The sequence below is a fragment of the Polyodon spathula genome, chromosome 25 (assembly GCF_017654505.1).
Source record: "Polyodon spathula isolate WHYD16114869_AA chromosome 25, ASM1765450v1, whole genome shotgun sequence".
Classification (NCBI taxonomy): domain Eukaryota; kingdom Metazoa; phylum Chordata; class Actinopteri; order Acipenseriformes; family Polyodontidae; genus Polyodon; species Polyodon spathula.
The window spans coordinates 19855051-19871152 of record NC_054558.1 but is presented as its reverse complement, the minus strand read 5'-3'; the positions used below and the strand labels follow the sequence as shown (position 1 = coordinate 19871152).

The window sequence follows — 16102 nt, the reverse complement described above, 5'->3', positions numbered from 1 at the left end:
GCTCTGACAGAGGGGCAGGACCCTCAGACAGGACAGCCTCTAATCTGCCCCTCCCGATCAGTCACTCCAGTTAACGCCACAAAGGCCTCCAGGTAGACCTTCAGATACTCCCCATCCCTCTCCTCCAGCACAGTCTGCAGGTTGACCTGAACACACAGAAACAACCAGATAATATAACATAAAAAATACAATGCCCTCCAGTTCTATAGAGCACTAAATCACTACAAAGGGAACTGCTGCGCTGTACCTGTAACCTGCATGTGTGTGTGTGGAGTTCTTTTGCTAATGCCTCCTGAAGATGCTCCAGGAAACTCTGGCTGCACTTTCGAATCAGCATCGTCGGCACATGGAGACAGGCAGAGCAGATCAGAGGGCACTGCTTGGAAGACATCACCAGCCATGACTTGGATTCAAACTGCAGCACCAGGGACTGCATGGCATCCGGCTGCAATCTGCAACACAGTCAAAATGCTAACTAACTAGGAGCCACAGAACACAGGGGAATGTTTACAGGCTCTAAAGCCATGGTGACAAAGGCTGCTTGTAAAAACTGATGTACGAACCCAAATCCGTTGGGAAAGACTTGCGAAAGGAGAAGAGCCAGGAATCTGTTTTTAGTAGATGGGGGTGACCCTGCAATCCTTGTCATTTGCATTTATGAAATACGCTCTTAACCCCTTTTACTCATTCGTGTCCGAGGCCCTGGCTAGCAAGGCCTCAATCTGGAGAAGCTGCACATGCAGGTGATTGTGAGAGCAGGGGGTCTTCCTGCCCGGTAACTCGCCAACCAATCAGAGCAGGACAGTCTTGTGCTCGGATGGGGACACCATGGCGACCAAAGCTTTGGCTGCCATGACTCGCACTGCATAAGAACATAAGAAAGTTTACAAACGAGAGGAGGCCATTCGGCCCATCTTGCTCGTTTGGTTGTTAGTAGCTTATTGATCCCAAAATCTCATCAAGCAGCTTCTTGAAGGATCCCAGGGTGTCAGCTTCAACAACATTACTGGGGAGTTGATTCCAGACCCTCACAATTCTCTGTGTAAAAAAGTGTCTCCTATTTTCTGTTCTGAATGCCCCTTTTTCTAAACTCCATTTGTGACCCCTGGTCCTTGTTTCTTTTTTCAGGCTGAAAAAGTCCCTTGGGTCGACACTGTCAATACCTTTTAGAATTTTGAATGCTTGAATTAGGTCGCCACGTAGTCTTCTTTGTTCAAGACTGAACAGATTCAATTCTTTTAGCCTGTCTGCATATGACATGCCTTTTAAGCCCGGAATAATTCTGGTCGCTCTTCTTTGCACTCTTTCTAGAGCAGCAATATCTTTTTTATAGCGAGGTGACCAGAACTGAACACAATATTCAAGATGAGGTCTTACTAGTGCATTGTACAGTTTTAACATTACTTCCCTTGATTTAAATTCAACACTTTTCACAATGTATCCGAGCATCTTGTTAGCCTTTTTTATAGCTTCCCCACATTGTCTTGATGAAGACATTTCTGAGTCAACAAAAACTCCTAGGTCTTTTTCATAGATTCCTTCTCCAATTTCAATATCTCCCATATGATATTTATAATGTACATTTTTATTTCCTGCGTGCAGTACCTTACACTTTTCTCTATTGAATGTCATTTGCCATGTGTCTGCCCAGTTCTGAATCTTGTCTAGATCATTTTGAATGACCTTTGCTGCTGCAACAGTGTTTGCCACTCCTCCTACTTTTGTGTCGTCTGCAAATTTAACAAGTTTGCTTACTATACCAGAATCTAAATCATTAATGTAGATTAGGAATAGCAGAGGACCTAATACTGATCCCTGTGGTACACCGCTGGCTACCACACTCCATTCTGAGGTTTTTCCTCTAATCAGTACTTTCTGTTTTCTACATATTAACCACTCCCTAATCCATGTACATGTGTATAGATGTGCATAGATAGGACTGCCTGCCAGCTGGAGCAGGGGATCAAGAAAAACCGAAAGGGATCTGAAAAAACAATACTGCAAATAACAGCAATCCAGAAACCACAGTGTTGTCTTTTATATGGCAGTAACACACTTACAAAAACAAACAGGACTATTGCAGTGATCCTAATATAAAGAAAGGGTTACAAAACACCGGTTCACTGTATCAATGGTGATGCAACTCCATAATCATGGGACAACCATAGAGCTTTAAGACTTGGAGTCAAATTTATTACCCCAGTTATGCGGTGCAATTAGCTCTCTCTAAAAGCTAAACTAAGAACTGCTGCACAGGGAGTAAATCAGCTTTGCTAATGTCAAATAGTATAGAAAACTACAAAGAATGGAAATCAAAAAAAAAACTGTCTACAGAATAACTATAAGAGACATGTACCACATGGGTTTTTAAAGCCTTGGTTTCACACACTACAAGTTATTCTTCTAGTATTGATACAGACATTAAACAAAACTGCTCAGTTTCTCCAGGATAACATCAGGACCTGTATGAAGGATTGTAAGGACTCTACCTTGCTTCGTCTTCAACTCCAGGCTGCAGCCTGGCCAGTAGAGTGAGCATGGAGTGCACAGAGGGGATGAGACGCAGCCTGCCCTCCCCAGACCCCTGCCCAGGATCTCCAGCACACTGCAGCTCCTGCAGGAGGAAGCCCTTCAGCTCGGGGTAGTGGGTGAAGAACGCCGGGGGAGACATCCCGTTCTGAGCAGAACTGTCATCATGGCTATGCCTCTGCCCCAGCATTTGTGCACATAAAACACCTGGGAGTGAAGCAGAGAGCAGGGTGCAGTCAAAAATAATACACCCAGGAGCAAAGCAAACCCAAGCAGCAGGGCGTTATCAGAAATAATCATCAGGGTGCATGACCTATGAATATTAGTTATCATATGCTGGAATCTAATGATGAAACAATCCCTTGTCTATAAAAATGTATTACATTATTTACTGTACAATTAGTTTATCAAAGGTTTAAAAGGTGTATAGGGTCATATCTTGGTTAAACAAAACAGATCAGGTGCTGGTTGTTGCAGATTATTTTATTTAACTGTAACAGCAAAGTAACTCAACAGGTAACAAACAGATTTAAGGAGTTATAATAAACAAAAAACATAATAATGCCAACAGCACCACCTACAGTTCCTGCAGAGAACAGTCAACCGAAGAGAGTTCTTTAGCTATTAATTGCCAGATGCTGAGTAAAATACTGATGATGCCAAGGGCCTGATTTTAAAGCAAGCTCTCTGATTCTTTTAAGAGAGAAATAAAACAATACTACAGTGTAACAGGAAACCACTCAGAACAATCAGGGAAATGATCCTTTCTGCAGCGACACTGTTTCTATTTCTGTCGTTATAAGGTTTTGTTTTGTTTTTTTCATATCTGCAGCAAAGCGAGTTTGTGGGTCTTAATGCATCTGGTGCACAGGAAGTGAGTCTAAAGGGTGGTGGCAGGATAAATGAGATTCACCGGAATCAAAACAAAAATGTATTCTGGAAACATAATGATCTAAAGCAAAACCACAAGAGGCTGTTTTTTTAAAAGGTTTGGTTATTGACACTTTAAACAGAGGCACTTACTGAAGAGCTGGATCGCTGTGTTCCTCATTGCCCAGCAGGGAGAGCTCAACGCTTTCAAAGACAGGATTGTCATTGCAGTAGCAAACTACAACATGGCTACTCCTAGTCCTGAGCCACGCACCAGAGTCTGCAGAATATGCACGGCACAAACCTGCGGAGGTGTGTGTGTGTGGGGGCGGGGTCAGGAGAATGAAAAGAAAGAGCCCAAAGAACTGGTCTCATTGTTTGCACAATGACTCTCATTGCTGCAGCTGCTGCTGCTGTACTTGTATCCTCTCTGTCTGTTGTGTTACAGTGACATAAGCACTAATCTGACCTACTCTTGGTTTTCAGTTAATCTGCATTGTTTGAAAAGCTTGCTGTTCTGATGCAGTGTTAGCTCATCAAATCTGCAATAATAATAATAATAATAATAATAATAATAATAATAATAATAACAACGTTTCTACTCCAATCTTATGTTGTGAACCCGGCCAGTCATCTGTCTAGGCAATAGTACAAAGAGGATTGATCAGAAATCTATATTAACTTTGGAACTAAGTAAGAATGCCTGCTCCAGCGTGCGTCTGGGAATGGCCTTCATGTCTGGGTTATGATGATTCAGAAGGGCCGAGCAAAACTTTTTGAATCCAACACAGCATCCTTCCACCCTGAACAGAAGGATTTGCATGTAGTGGTGAAGACTGAAGACCCGTCCCTATGAATTCACTAAAGAGCCAGGCTGACGTTTTACTACCGTGCTCTGCACTGGCAGGTATTTTTTTGCCGGGTGTCCTCCTTACCCAGTGTTGACACTTCAGAAGGATCTCCTGAAACACTTTTGCTATTGTCTTTAGATGCTATATTGAGAGTAGTGACCATGTGGTTGCAGTAGGGGGTGCCCTTCACTGATTGCACACTTGAATGGTGCAGAGAGACAATGTAGAGGTTTCATACCCTATTCGATGCCAGCTCGTGCACTAGGATGTCCTTCCTGCCCACAGGTAAGCAGCGCTCTCGTCACAGCCAGCCTGCCCACGCCGTCCTGCCCCGCAGCGGACACGGTCAGACTGCTCAGGCAGAACTCCAACTGAGTCAGGAACAGACCACAGACAGCCCTCTAATCGCTTTTCAATCTAGCTGATTTCTCTTCTAAAATAAAACTCACCCTCACCCTCAAAGGCAAAAGAAAAAATACATTCTGAGCTCATTTTAATTTTATTATACATTTTTGACTAGGATATAATTAATTTAAAGAAAGATCTGGTGACTGTACCGAGCATCCATATACTAACTCAAGTCATTCAATGTTATGAGCACAATTTAAAATGATTAATTCAAATGAAAGTGCATACAGATTTTGACAATCCCTGCAATATTTCTTTGAACAACCATGGCACTAGTTGCTCTCTATATGGGGTGAGCATTATCATCTAACACAGTTGCAATTGTATGAGGATTTCACTCTACTATAGACTGTGCTTCCCAGGTACGCATCTTTCACATTACACAGTGCTCATGACAAGTCATCCTCACCTCTGTTTGTGAGCTGCAACAGGCTGACTGCTGCCCCTGCTCCATCCTGGGTTTTAGAAGCTGTGTTAATCTGCATTGTTACTGCAGTGCCAGCCAGGAGCCCGGTGTCTCTGTTTGACGTCTGAAAACAAACACCTAACAGTTTCATTTGTGTATTATTCTGCACATGCACTAGGAAAAGTAATGGCTTAGTTACATTTTAATGAGACTGGACATTCTGGTAAAGTACAGGCATGTGCTGTTGTTTGTATTACATAGTAGAAAATGGCACAAACTTACATTGAGAATACTTGGAAGACCACCAATTTCATTTTCCTCGAAGCGAGGCCGAGACAAATAATGTTATTTTTATTTTAAAAACACATTTCTAAGGCTTTCCAACGTGTCATTTAAGAAGTCACAACGTCTTGTTAGTCCACTTGCCCCGGAATGACCAAATACACATTCTTTTTTAAAAAGTCTTTTTAAAGCATGTTTCGGACTCCCTAAATACAATGTGGGGAGCAGTAGGCCCCCCCTGAATGAGACACCAGCTCTAGCTTCTTGAAGGCAGTGGAGTTTGTGACAGTCTCCAGCTGTAGTAGGTGAACAAGCTGATCCATAGAGAGGACCGTCCAGGCTTGTCTCTCTGCATCGCTTCATTCCGCTCCTGCAGGGAAACCAGGCAAATGTGTTTCCACCACAAAAAATACAAGATCTGGAAACTGCTCTCAGTGAGCACTCTTCCAGTTATTCTCCTCTCATCACTCTGTAAACAGGTTTACTCAGGCAGCTAGTAAAGCATTTTCAATTCAGAATGATTAAGTCTCCGAAGTGAGAAAGTGTACATAGGCAAACAGTAATCAGTTGAGCCTCTCGGATTTCTAACAGTATTTCAGAGTGTTGCCGTTATGGGTTTACTGACCCGAGGGGGGCGAGGTTAGGTCAAACGCAATGCAGCCAGTGTCTATTGCAGCAAAATTAATTCCTGATTTATCTAACTTGTGCTCAACGTATGGTTCTAGCATTTAGTGTCCCGGGAAGGCATCTTGAATTCCCGGGACACCTTCCTCAAAACCGGGAGGATCCAGGGGAAACAGTGACATGTGTGAACCATAGTCTACAAATCAAGATTATATGTAGAATGTACAAATTGCTTTACAGCGCAGTGCAGCATCCCAGCTCTGCACTGCTGTTGAAAAGGAAAGACAGCAGTGTGGAGAGAAAACACCTAAACAGAGATTAGCACAGCGCCACCGGTCGGCAGTGTATTTGTAAACCGTGTATTTATAGAAATCTAATTAGGGATCTTATTGCAAGAATGAATACTACATATACCGTGCTATACGAATCATAATGGCATTATGGATTGACTTGTTGAGGAGGTAAATATGCATTACAGCCAGGTCATAAGGGTTTAAACGTGCCGAAAAGTAAATGCTGTATATCTATATTTATATTTTAAAAGCCTGCTACACTGCATTTCAAGTCTCACTGTAAAGCTACACTGTCTGCCTCTTGTCCAAAACATTGCTTTTCAATAAGGCAGTCTTAGAGACGAAATAAAAAGAGCAAGTTATTCCTTTGCTTTTCTTATACTGGAGGAAGGATGTATTTCTTAAGACCTGGAATATGCTTTTGTCGAATGCACAGGCAAAGGAGATTACCTGATATTAATCCGCTGTAATGGTTTTACCAACATTTGAAGCAACACAGAACTGATAAGAGGTTTTCCTTTATAAATCACAAGGTGTTTAGATAGCATCTACACAGCCCGGCTGACTATTACATCAGGAATCCGCTGGCTATTAAACTCCTCTGAATGAGGTGAAGCGATGTGTTTTGTTATCTGGGTTTGGACCGCCCCCCTTATCACAAGGGCTTAGGGATGGATTTTCTAAATCCAATAATTCTTTGATAAAAAAAAAAAAAGAGGTGTATTACATTATATGAAATAAAGGATTTGGCGCTGAATAAATACAATCAAAAACAGTTTACGCTGCCTAGAGTACCGTATCCTAATAGTTTCATGAAAATCCTTGAGATTTTTGCCCCAGTGGAAAATGGACATTCCACTCCAGAATATTACAATAATAACCTGATTATAATAACCTGACTATGAGCATGGAGCACGGGAGTCTGTTTTTGGAGAGCCGTTCTATTGGTTTCTAAGAAGTGAGTACACAAGGTGAATTAGAAGTACATTCAATCCTCTATTTGCATGAGTATAGTCCGATTTCAAACGCTTTGCACTTAAACCAGTGAATGTAGCACACCTGAGACGTGAGAAATGTGAATAAGTATTTTTTTTAATCATTTCAAGCATATGCGGTGTTGCAGAAGAAGCATGTTCTTGCGTTTGGTTTCTTAACATTTTACCGCTTAACGTTCTGTGAAGACTCACTCTCATAAACTTGTACTTGTAACTGCCTTCAGCAGCAAAGGGTTAAAACAATTGCTAAAAATGGGTTATACAAGCCTAGCATATACATTATATGTGGATCCATTTGTCTTACAAACTTGCTAGCAATGAGCCTGTTAAATATACTATAGTTTTTTGTTTGTTTGTTGTTTTTTTAACATCTTTAGGGATTAAGGAAATCCCACACACTTATTGAAAAGGGTACATAGAGAGGGGGAACTTTAAAATGAAAGAGTTAATCTTCCCCGGTGTTTCTGAGTAAAGCCCTTTTTCAAAACTCTCCCCCCCCCCCCCCCTCCCCCCCCCCCCCCCCCCCCCCCCCCCCCCTCTCTCTCTCTCTCTCTCTCTCTCTCTCTCTCTCTCTCCTACCCCCCCAGACGTTAAGGCTTCCCAGCAATCGTCTTCTAGTTCTCTATCCTAATTTAGAAAAAAATCTATTTCTCTTTGGACAGCAATTCTGTTTTTATTTAACCCCTAAAGAGAAACCTGTCGTTACGCATTTTATTTTCTTCTTAATCTTCTTTTTTGTCGTCAGGAGGATTATCTAATAGCCGGTAAATAGAGATTAAACCTAAATTTTATTAAGCAGTATAGTTCTTTGGACAGCAATTATATATATTATCTTATATATATATATATATATAATTAAAACTATAAGATTATATATATATATATTTAATATCCAGTAGAATTTAACACCGCACGACGTTCTTTTTTCGGTCAGTAATGGATCTTTCATGTGCGCCCTACCAGAATTATGTAGTGATTGGGGAATTGTTTTGACGATTCTAATCGACCGTAAATAGAAGAAGAAGAAGAAAAAACAGTATAGTCCTCCTAATATATATATATATATAAGCTATATATATAGTCCGTCTGTGTTAATCCAACAGAGTGTAAACATCCAGAGATAAACGATGTCTTCTATTTCCCGCAGACACACTAGGTTGTCTCACATTTGTAGGTCTATCTTGCTGATTTTCCCATATTGACTTAAATTGCATCTAAATTCTTATATTACCTGCCGGTATATATTTTGGAAAAAAACATGATAATAAAAAAGCCAAAAAAATGACCAATGCAATAATTAAAGTTACTATTACATTATATATATATATATTTTTAAAGTAGATTATATTACTCTTTTTCAGTACGGTGTTCTTTGCATGTGCGCCTTTGGCTACACGCTATAGTGAAACTGGTTTGAATGTGTTCTGAGCTGTTGGTTGCTATGGAAATCTGTAAGGCAGTGAAGAAAAAGTTCTCCTTCAGCATCGAGGATATCCTAGCCAAGCTACCAGACGGCGAGGGTGATAGCGAGGACCCCGGCGTGCCGCTCTCTCTGGTCTGTGTGTCCCGGGAACAGACACACGAAGTCGCGACCGTGACTCCGGTCTCCTCTCCTGCGCAATCACAGGACCGCGCTTGCTATTGTTGTTGCTGCACTTGTTGCGCTGCGATTCCATCGCAAGACTTCCCCGCTGTGACAGGTAAGTCGCTTTGAATGCACACGGTAAACCGTGGAGCACAGCACCGTGCAGGAAATGCTTCACTTTTAAAAGGGTTTCTAATAAAAAAAAAAGAATAAAACTGCTTGCCAACAAATTACCATTGGCGCAGTGGCACAGTGTATCTCACAGTCGCCATGCTCTAGTTCTCCGTAACATAAGGGCACCTATAGTTAGAATAACTGTGTTACAGTGGAAGAAGTCCGGATATGATATGGTTTAATGGCTTCTTATCACCTAATACAGTGTTAGGTAGGTTAATACATTGGTAGGTAACACCTATCACTCTAATATATGTTCTGCGTTGCTATACTATATGAAGTAATACTGTACATTATAGTTCTAGAAATGCTGACGCAATCTCACTGTTTCTGCAGCAGAGTTTGTTACCTGACCTCGCCTGACTGTACAGTGTTACCGGGTATAGCATTTCAATTCTCTTGTTATCGCCAGTACAAATGAATGTGTGGTAGGCGCACACGTACTACTCCATTGCTCCAGTTCACAGATTGAATATGTCTCGGTGAGCGGGGTGTTCATTCGGTGTGTGTGTATTTTCCAGGTTGCAAGCTCTGGTCCCGAAGGCTCTTCCCTGGGAGCCCCACAGCGGGGGACCCCCACCCTGCCAGCCGGGTCGAAGAGCTCTTCTTCAGTCAGATTCAGAGGCGCACACGGCGCCACCGGACCATCTTCACTGAGGACCAGCTGGAGGCTCTGGAGGGGCTCTTCCGGCAGAACCAGTACCCTGACGTGACGACCCGGGAACAGCTCGCTGTCCGCACTCACCTGCGTGAGGAGAGGGTGGAGGTAAGGCTCTTTCCAGCAATCTCGAACCGTGCTTTCCCCACAGCCGCGCATGTGGGGTTATTCATAAAAGATCTGGCCCCTGTCTGACTTCGGGAATATGATACATTCCATATTTGGAGGCGTCTAAGTGTAAAATGCTCTGTTGTGTTTCCTGCAGTTAGAAGCTATACTTGCAAACAGGTATGTAACTGAGATTAGTGCACAGTACAGAATCATATCGAGCTGCACTTTAACAAAATTGTACCATCAGAATATGCCTCCCTTAGGTTTTGTTACCCGTAGCAATTTCTGACAATTACAGGGGGGGTAGTACATTCTGGCAAGGCGTATTGTGTTGTCAGAAAAAGCCATCCTTGTTTATACTATAAGAAAATATGTAGTTTTACAAAAAACGTAAAATCCGTGTTTAAAATAGTCAGCCATTGCTATCCCTTCATACTACACAGATACTCATTGTCATGTCATTTCAGTCATTATAATATTTAGATGTTCATATTTTACTGGATGTGTATAAATTAAAGCGATCTAATCTAGGTAGCTGTTTCTGACGAAATAACTTGAACATGCCGTATAGCAAGTTGGCAACAAAAAAAAGTGAGGGGTAGCAAATAATGGCAGGAGACGTGGTGTTGCCGCTGGCTGACTGATCCTGCTCGATGTTTCCTCTCTTCCAGGTGTGGTTTAAAAACCGAAGAGCTAAGTGGAGACGACAGAAGCGCTTTTCCCTGGCTTCGAGTGATCAGGAGCGATGGAACATCGTGGAAAATACAGACTGAACAAACAGCTCTTCAGTCAGGCTGCAAGAGGCTGTGATTTGTTCGTTTCGGGGCGTGGATATTATAATATTTTGTGTGAAAAGGGGGTGTTTTATTGTGTAATTGCAAACTTTTGTCTGTAAATAAAAAACAATTTCGGCACTTTTTTTTCTTTCAAATATAATGGATGTGGTCTTGAAAGCTTGTGTTAAATTTATTTGTTGGTCCATTAAAAAGTATTGAAATTGTTGCACTTTTTGGTCAATTCAAAGATATGCTTGTTGGCCATTTTTAAAAAAAATATATTACTGCATATCTATAATGAACTGAGTCATAATTATATCTTCCACTAAATACACCTAGTTTAAGCCACCCGTTCATCATGTTATAGTTTGGTGTCAGTTATAACTGTTATGTGTATTAATTGCGCTGTGACAATATTTCAATGTAGTACTTTATTTTATGGTTTTTAGGTCAGGCTTTTTTCGACTCTCCTCGTGTAAAACTCCATCTCCCAGCATGCACTGAGTCTCCGACTCTTAGTTTTACGTCATATCTGAGCTCCAAACAAAATCGAAATGCGTACTACTTCCTATCGATGTTTCGCATATCTCGGAAATATTTCTGTAATTTAAGTAAACTTTTCAAAAGTACCGGTATTACTGTACTCCAACAAAAGTAATTTAGATTATATTATTACCCAGTTTACAATTGCTCAGGCCGTAGTGTTTATCAAGATATACGGGCTCGGATGATGGCGCTCCTCGGGAATGAAGGCTCGTCTTTAGGAGCACTTGTCCCGATTAAATCGAACAAAACTGTAGCCATTGGTGGCCAATCTGGTGTCGAAAACCCTCCAAAAAGAAAGATTCTTCATGAAGATAATTACATTGAGGTAGGTAGTCAAAAACAAATAGTTGGCCATCGCTTGTCCTTTTTTGGACCAAGTAAGAGTGTGATTTCAAGAAAGTTGTTCGTTTCTTTTACATTTGTAATGTTATAAGTAACGAATACAACTAGTTAAATATTATAATTTGTAATAATTTGTAAGCAATGTTAAATAATAATACAGCGGTATATAGGGTAATACCGTTTAAATATTAGGAAGCTTGGACATTTAACTATTAACAAGATGAGTCAAAGAGTAATTTTCATAACAAGTTATTTACACAACAAAAGGTAGGAGCTAGTTATTGACTGCAGCAACCACTATGTAGCGTATAAGACAGTGCGCATGGTGAATTTCATCACTTTGCACAATTGATCTCGTTGAGTGCGGGCGTGCGTACCCATATCCAAATGTTCTTTTCAAACAGAGCCTGGAAAAGATTATCCAGAGGGATTTCTTCCCAGATGTGGAGAAGCTACAGGCTCAGCGGGGCTATTTAGAGGCTGAAGAGACTGGAGACCTGGAAAGGATGAGGGAAATAGCAATAAAATTTGGTTCATCGCTGGGGAAATCCTCTGCGCATTCTTCTGCACCCTGTAAGCAACACTACCTCTGTTTTTTGATAAACGCAGATTCAAAACCAATTTAGGTAAATACTTTCCATTGTTAGCAATGCCCTGGTCTGATTGATGAATGAATGAAACAGTTAAGTAACTGTATTCATTTAACAATGTGGATGTCAGGGTCAATTCCTTTTTTTTCCAATTATTCTCAATTCCAAGTCATTTTAAAGGAATTGTTTTTGATTAAAAAGGAATGAGAATTGATTTTGAAAATGGAATTGGAATTGAAAAAAAGCCTACCCTCTTTGTTACATCCTTCATCATTTGTCAGTACAGTATGTTACCCATAAAACAGAGAGGAAAAAAAAACACAAATTGAAATTGAGTGATTGTCCTCATTAGCATAGCATTCTTCCTTACAGATTCCTGGTAAGCACTAAATGAATGTGTCCTAACGTCTTAGAAATCACTTTCTTGCTGAACCCTGGATAGTATAACTATACAAATACGTTATGCAGTCTTCCATTGTTTTCTACAGTGTTGAATTCTCTTTTTATCTTCATCTCATCAGATGTCACTCCAGCTACTTTTGAAACTCCTGAGGGTCGTCCAGGTTCTCCATCCTCAAAAGCCAGACACGGAGCAAGAATTACAGAAGGTGGTACATTGAGAAGGTTTCATTTGGTTTGTTTTTGAACAACATATGCCAAGAGCGAGAGTAGTAGTTTAAAAACGCCCACAGGTTCTATTTTTACTCACTGAGTGAAAGAAATCAATCACATGATATAATCTCAAGCAGTTCTAATATATTTGTTTGAAATAATTAGTGTCCCATTTGTTCTTCTAAGGAGGGAAAGAAAAGGACCAGGAAGAGAAGGAGCTACCCTGTTTGGATAGTTTCTTAGCTAAAAACACCAGTGAAGATAATGCTTCTTTTGAGCAGATCATGGATCTGGCAGGAGTCAAAGAGAGAGCAAGACACGCCTGGCTCTATGAAGCAGAGGCTGAGTTTAAACAGGTCAGCTTATTCTTGTCCAATGTTTTGTGTTCTGTTTGTTTTTTGGAAGCTGTTTTGGTCTTCGTTGTCAAGTTAGTGTGCTTAAGCTTTCTGTGTTTTCTGGTTGCAGCGGCATACACAGAATTTGGCATTGCCATCAGCAGAAAAGCAGGCAATTGAATCAGGGAAGGCAGGTGTTGAAACGTGGGAGTACAAGGCAAAGAATGCATTAATGTATTACCCAGATGGTAAGTAAAATCAGATTGGTTATTGACACTTTACTTCGACCCCAATATTTTAAGTAAGTAAATACTTTTTAAAAAGATTTATGCATGTGGTGTTAAATGTAAAATGGATTAGGCAGGTCACACAGACCGTGATCTATGTATAATTAGAATTTCCAGACACTTCGTTTAGATTAAACACATTTAGCTCTTGTAATGCAATGTGTAATTCTAGAATGGTCTTAATGTGTTCTTGTTTTTGCTGCTTTAACTGAATTACAGTTGTGGCTTTTTTTTTTTTTTTTTTTTTTTTTAGGTGTTAAAGACGATGAAAGCTTCAAGAAACCACGAGAGGTTCTTCACAAAAATACACGGTTCCAAGGAGATCCTTTTAGCAAAGCTCTGAGCAAATCTCAGCTACAGCAAGCGGCAGCTCTCAATGCACAGGTTTGTGCGGTCTTGAAATGAACGGCAGCTTGTCAGCCCTGCAGTATATGGAATTGAATGGAGAAATATTCAATCAGATGTTCTGCTGATCGCTCTGAACTTTACTTAATAAACACACAATACCCCTAAACTAAGCATTTACAGCATGGCTTTATTTTAAAAATATACATGTTTTTTTATCTCATTCATAACATACCATTTTATCTGTGTAGTTTAAGCAGGGTAAAGTTGGTCCAGATGGCAAAGACCTTCTCGCACAAGACTCGCCCAAAGTGAATGGGTATGGCTTCCTAGGCACACCATCCCCTGCACCTGGTAAGAAGCCATTATATTTGATGTTGGAAAGTAAAAATGTATAGTTTGTTTAACAGTCATGCTTGATAGACTGAAGATTCACACATTATTTTTTTTTTCTTTCCTGTTGGCAATGCAAATAGCCTTTTTTCTGTCCTGCGGCTGGAGAGCCTTTCTGAATCACTTTCTCTCTTTTTATATGGGTACAGGTGTGACTGATTCTCCTTTAATGACCTGGGGTGAAATAGAAAGCACCCCATTCCGTCTGGATGCTTCTGACACACCTTATGTAGAGAGGACACGTGGTCCATCCTTTAAGGTAAATGGGTAAACCATTTAAAACTTGGCAACTGTCCGCTATTTTATTCTTTAGTTTGTAACTAATTGATAGTGGGATGTTCCTAGCCAAGTCACTTTCTCAATTGCAAATCGCGGGTGTAAGTACTGGTGTATTCTACAAGTGAATTCCTCGTGACCTGGGCGAAGGTTAACTCAATGGTTCTTGCTTGATTCTTGGTCTGCCCTTTAATCACTAGACACAGTTGCAGTGATGTGTTTGGTTTGCAGATTCCAGCACCTGGTAGAAGAGAGAGGCTGGGCCTGAAAATGGCTAATGAAGCAGCGGCTAAAAACAGAGCAAATAAACAGGAAGCACTACGGAAGGTCACGGAAAACCTGGCCAGGTAAGATACAGGACTCTCTGCTTCATGCTGTGTAACAGTGAATAAAGCAAACATTAAGGGGTTTGTGAATGCTTCCATAATTCCTGACAGGAGTGCCTGCATGTAACGTCCACTTAATAATATTTCAGTACTGTTGCACTAACAAAATATAATGTTTAGTTAAACAAAAAAAAAACATAAATGTGTCAGTAAAGTTTGTCAAATAAACCCCAGTTCAGTTCATGTTTTATTTGGAGTTAATTAATACATAATTTTTGATGAGATGACTTACTGTTTGGTTTTGTGTTTTCTGGTTTCAGCCTTACACCAAAAGGTTTAAGCCCAGCCTTGTCACCAGCTTTGCAGAGGCTTGTGAACAGGACAGCCAGCAAATACACAGATAAAGCTTTGCGGGCCAGCTACACCCCGTCTCCTGCGCACAGTGGAACCTCAGGATGTAAAACACCAGTAGGGCTGAGCACTCCAAGTGGCACCCCAACACCAAGCGGTACTGCACGGACTCCAGCCACACAGGACCCTGCTTCCATTACTGATAACCTGCTACAGCTACCCAAAAGGAGAAAAGCAGCTGATTTCTTTTAGGCTCAAATAAGACAGATTGATGGAGGTTTATTGTGACTGTCGATTTTCTCATCCACTGAAACATTCAAGGAAACAAGGTGGCTTCAGTACTTGGGGTGTTTCCAGTGTTACAGTCACTCACTGAGCAATTCAGCATCTTGCATCTAGTCTCTTTATTCAGTGTGCATTGTGCAAGGCAATGACATGAACTGAAAACAATTGGATAATTGCAACTAGCCACAGACACCCATTTCAGTGCAAGTTTGTGTTTTGAACAGACAATAAAACCTATGATGTCATGTTTGAAAAAAATATTTTTCATTGCTTTATGCATAAAGCCATTCAAAACCAAATTGCACTTGCTATTACTGTATTAACTGTTTTTTATTTGAGTAATATACAACAGTACAGCAAAATGTATTGCTGTGTCAATTGTTCAGATTTGCATTGCAGAAATACAGCAGGAATGCCCACAGTGTAAGATCCCAAAGTAACATGCCACATCCACACCATTCCTGTGCCATTTATACTGAGATATTGACAGGTGAATTGAGCACACCTATTTGTTACAGCCCTTGCTATAAGTAAAACTATAAAAATGTTTTGTTTGCAGCTATGTACTACCCTTCAAAAAAAATGTAACTAAAGAAGCGGGTTCCCCTTTTCATGTGTTTGTGTAAATCAGACGATTGTTCCACAATGCTGCTTTCCATTGTTACACTTTGATATTCAGGGAATAAATATCAATTATATATTGCTGTACAGATTAAAGACTTCTCAGATCATTTTGAAAATACGCCCTTATACAATAGCAGATTAAATCAAAACATTGTCTGTACTAGAATATCAAGGGAGCAAAGCTGTAAACAAGATATTACCTTCTGGATGCAGAGACGAGCGTCTCGG

The 16102-nt window shown here is 40.6% G+C and overlaps 2 protein-coding genes across 2 annotated transcripts; both read left to right on the top strand.

Moving 5' to 3' along the window:
* The first annotated feature begins 8699 nt into the window (after positions 1–8699).
* Positions 8700–10694, top strand: LOC121300259 (homeobox protein goosecoid-2). The gene is made up of 3 exons (XM_041228759.1): positions 8700–8958; positions 9539–9783; positions 10458–10694. Exons 1-3 carry the CDS (start codon positions 8700–8702, stop codon positions 10557–10559), a joined length of 606 nt encoding a protein of 201 aa, XP_041084693.1. The 3' UTR covers positions 10560–10694.
* A 399-nt stretch (positions 10695–11093) lies between these two features.
* LOC121300316 (splicing factor ESS-2 homolog) lies at positions 11094–15932 on the top strand. Its single transcript, XM_041228840.1, has 10 exons — positions 11094–11433; positions 11855–12023; positions 12562–12648; positions 12839–13008; positions 13118–13235; positions 13528–13658; positions 13871–13973; positions 14162–14271; positions 14520–14635; positions 14935–15932. The coding sequence occupies exons 1-10, from the start codon at positions 11290–11292 to the stop codon at positions 15215–15217; spliced, it is 1431 nt and encodes a 476-aa protein (XP_041084774.1). The 5' UTR covers positions 11094–11289; the 3' UTR covers positions 15218–15932.
* The last annotated feature ends 170 nt before the right edge of the window (positions 15933–16102 follow it).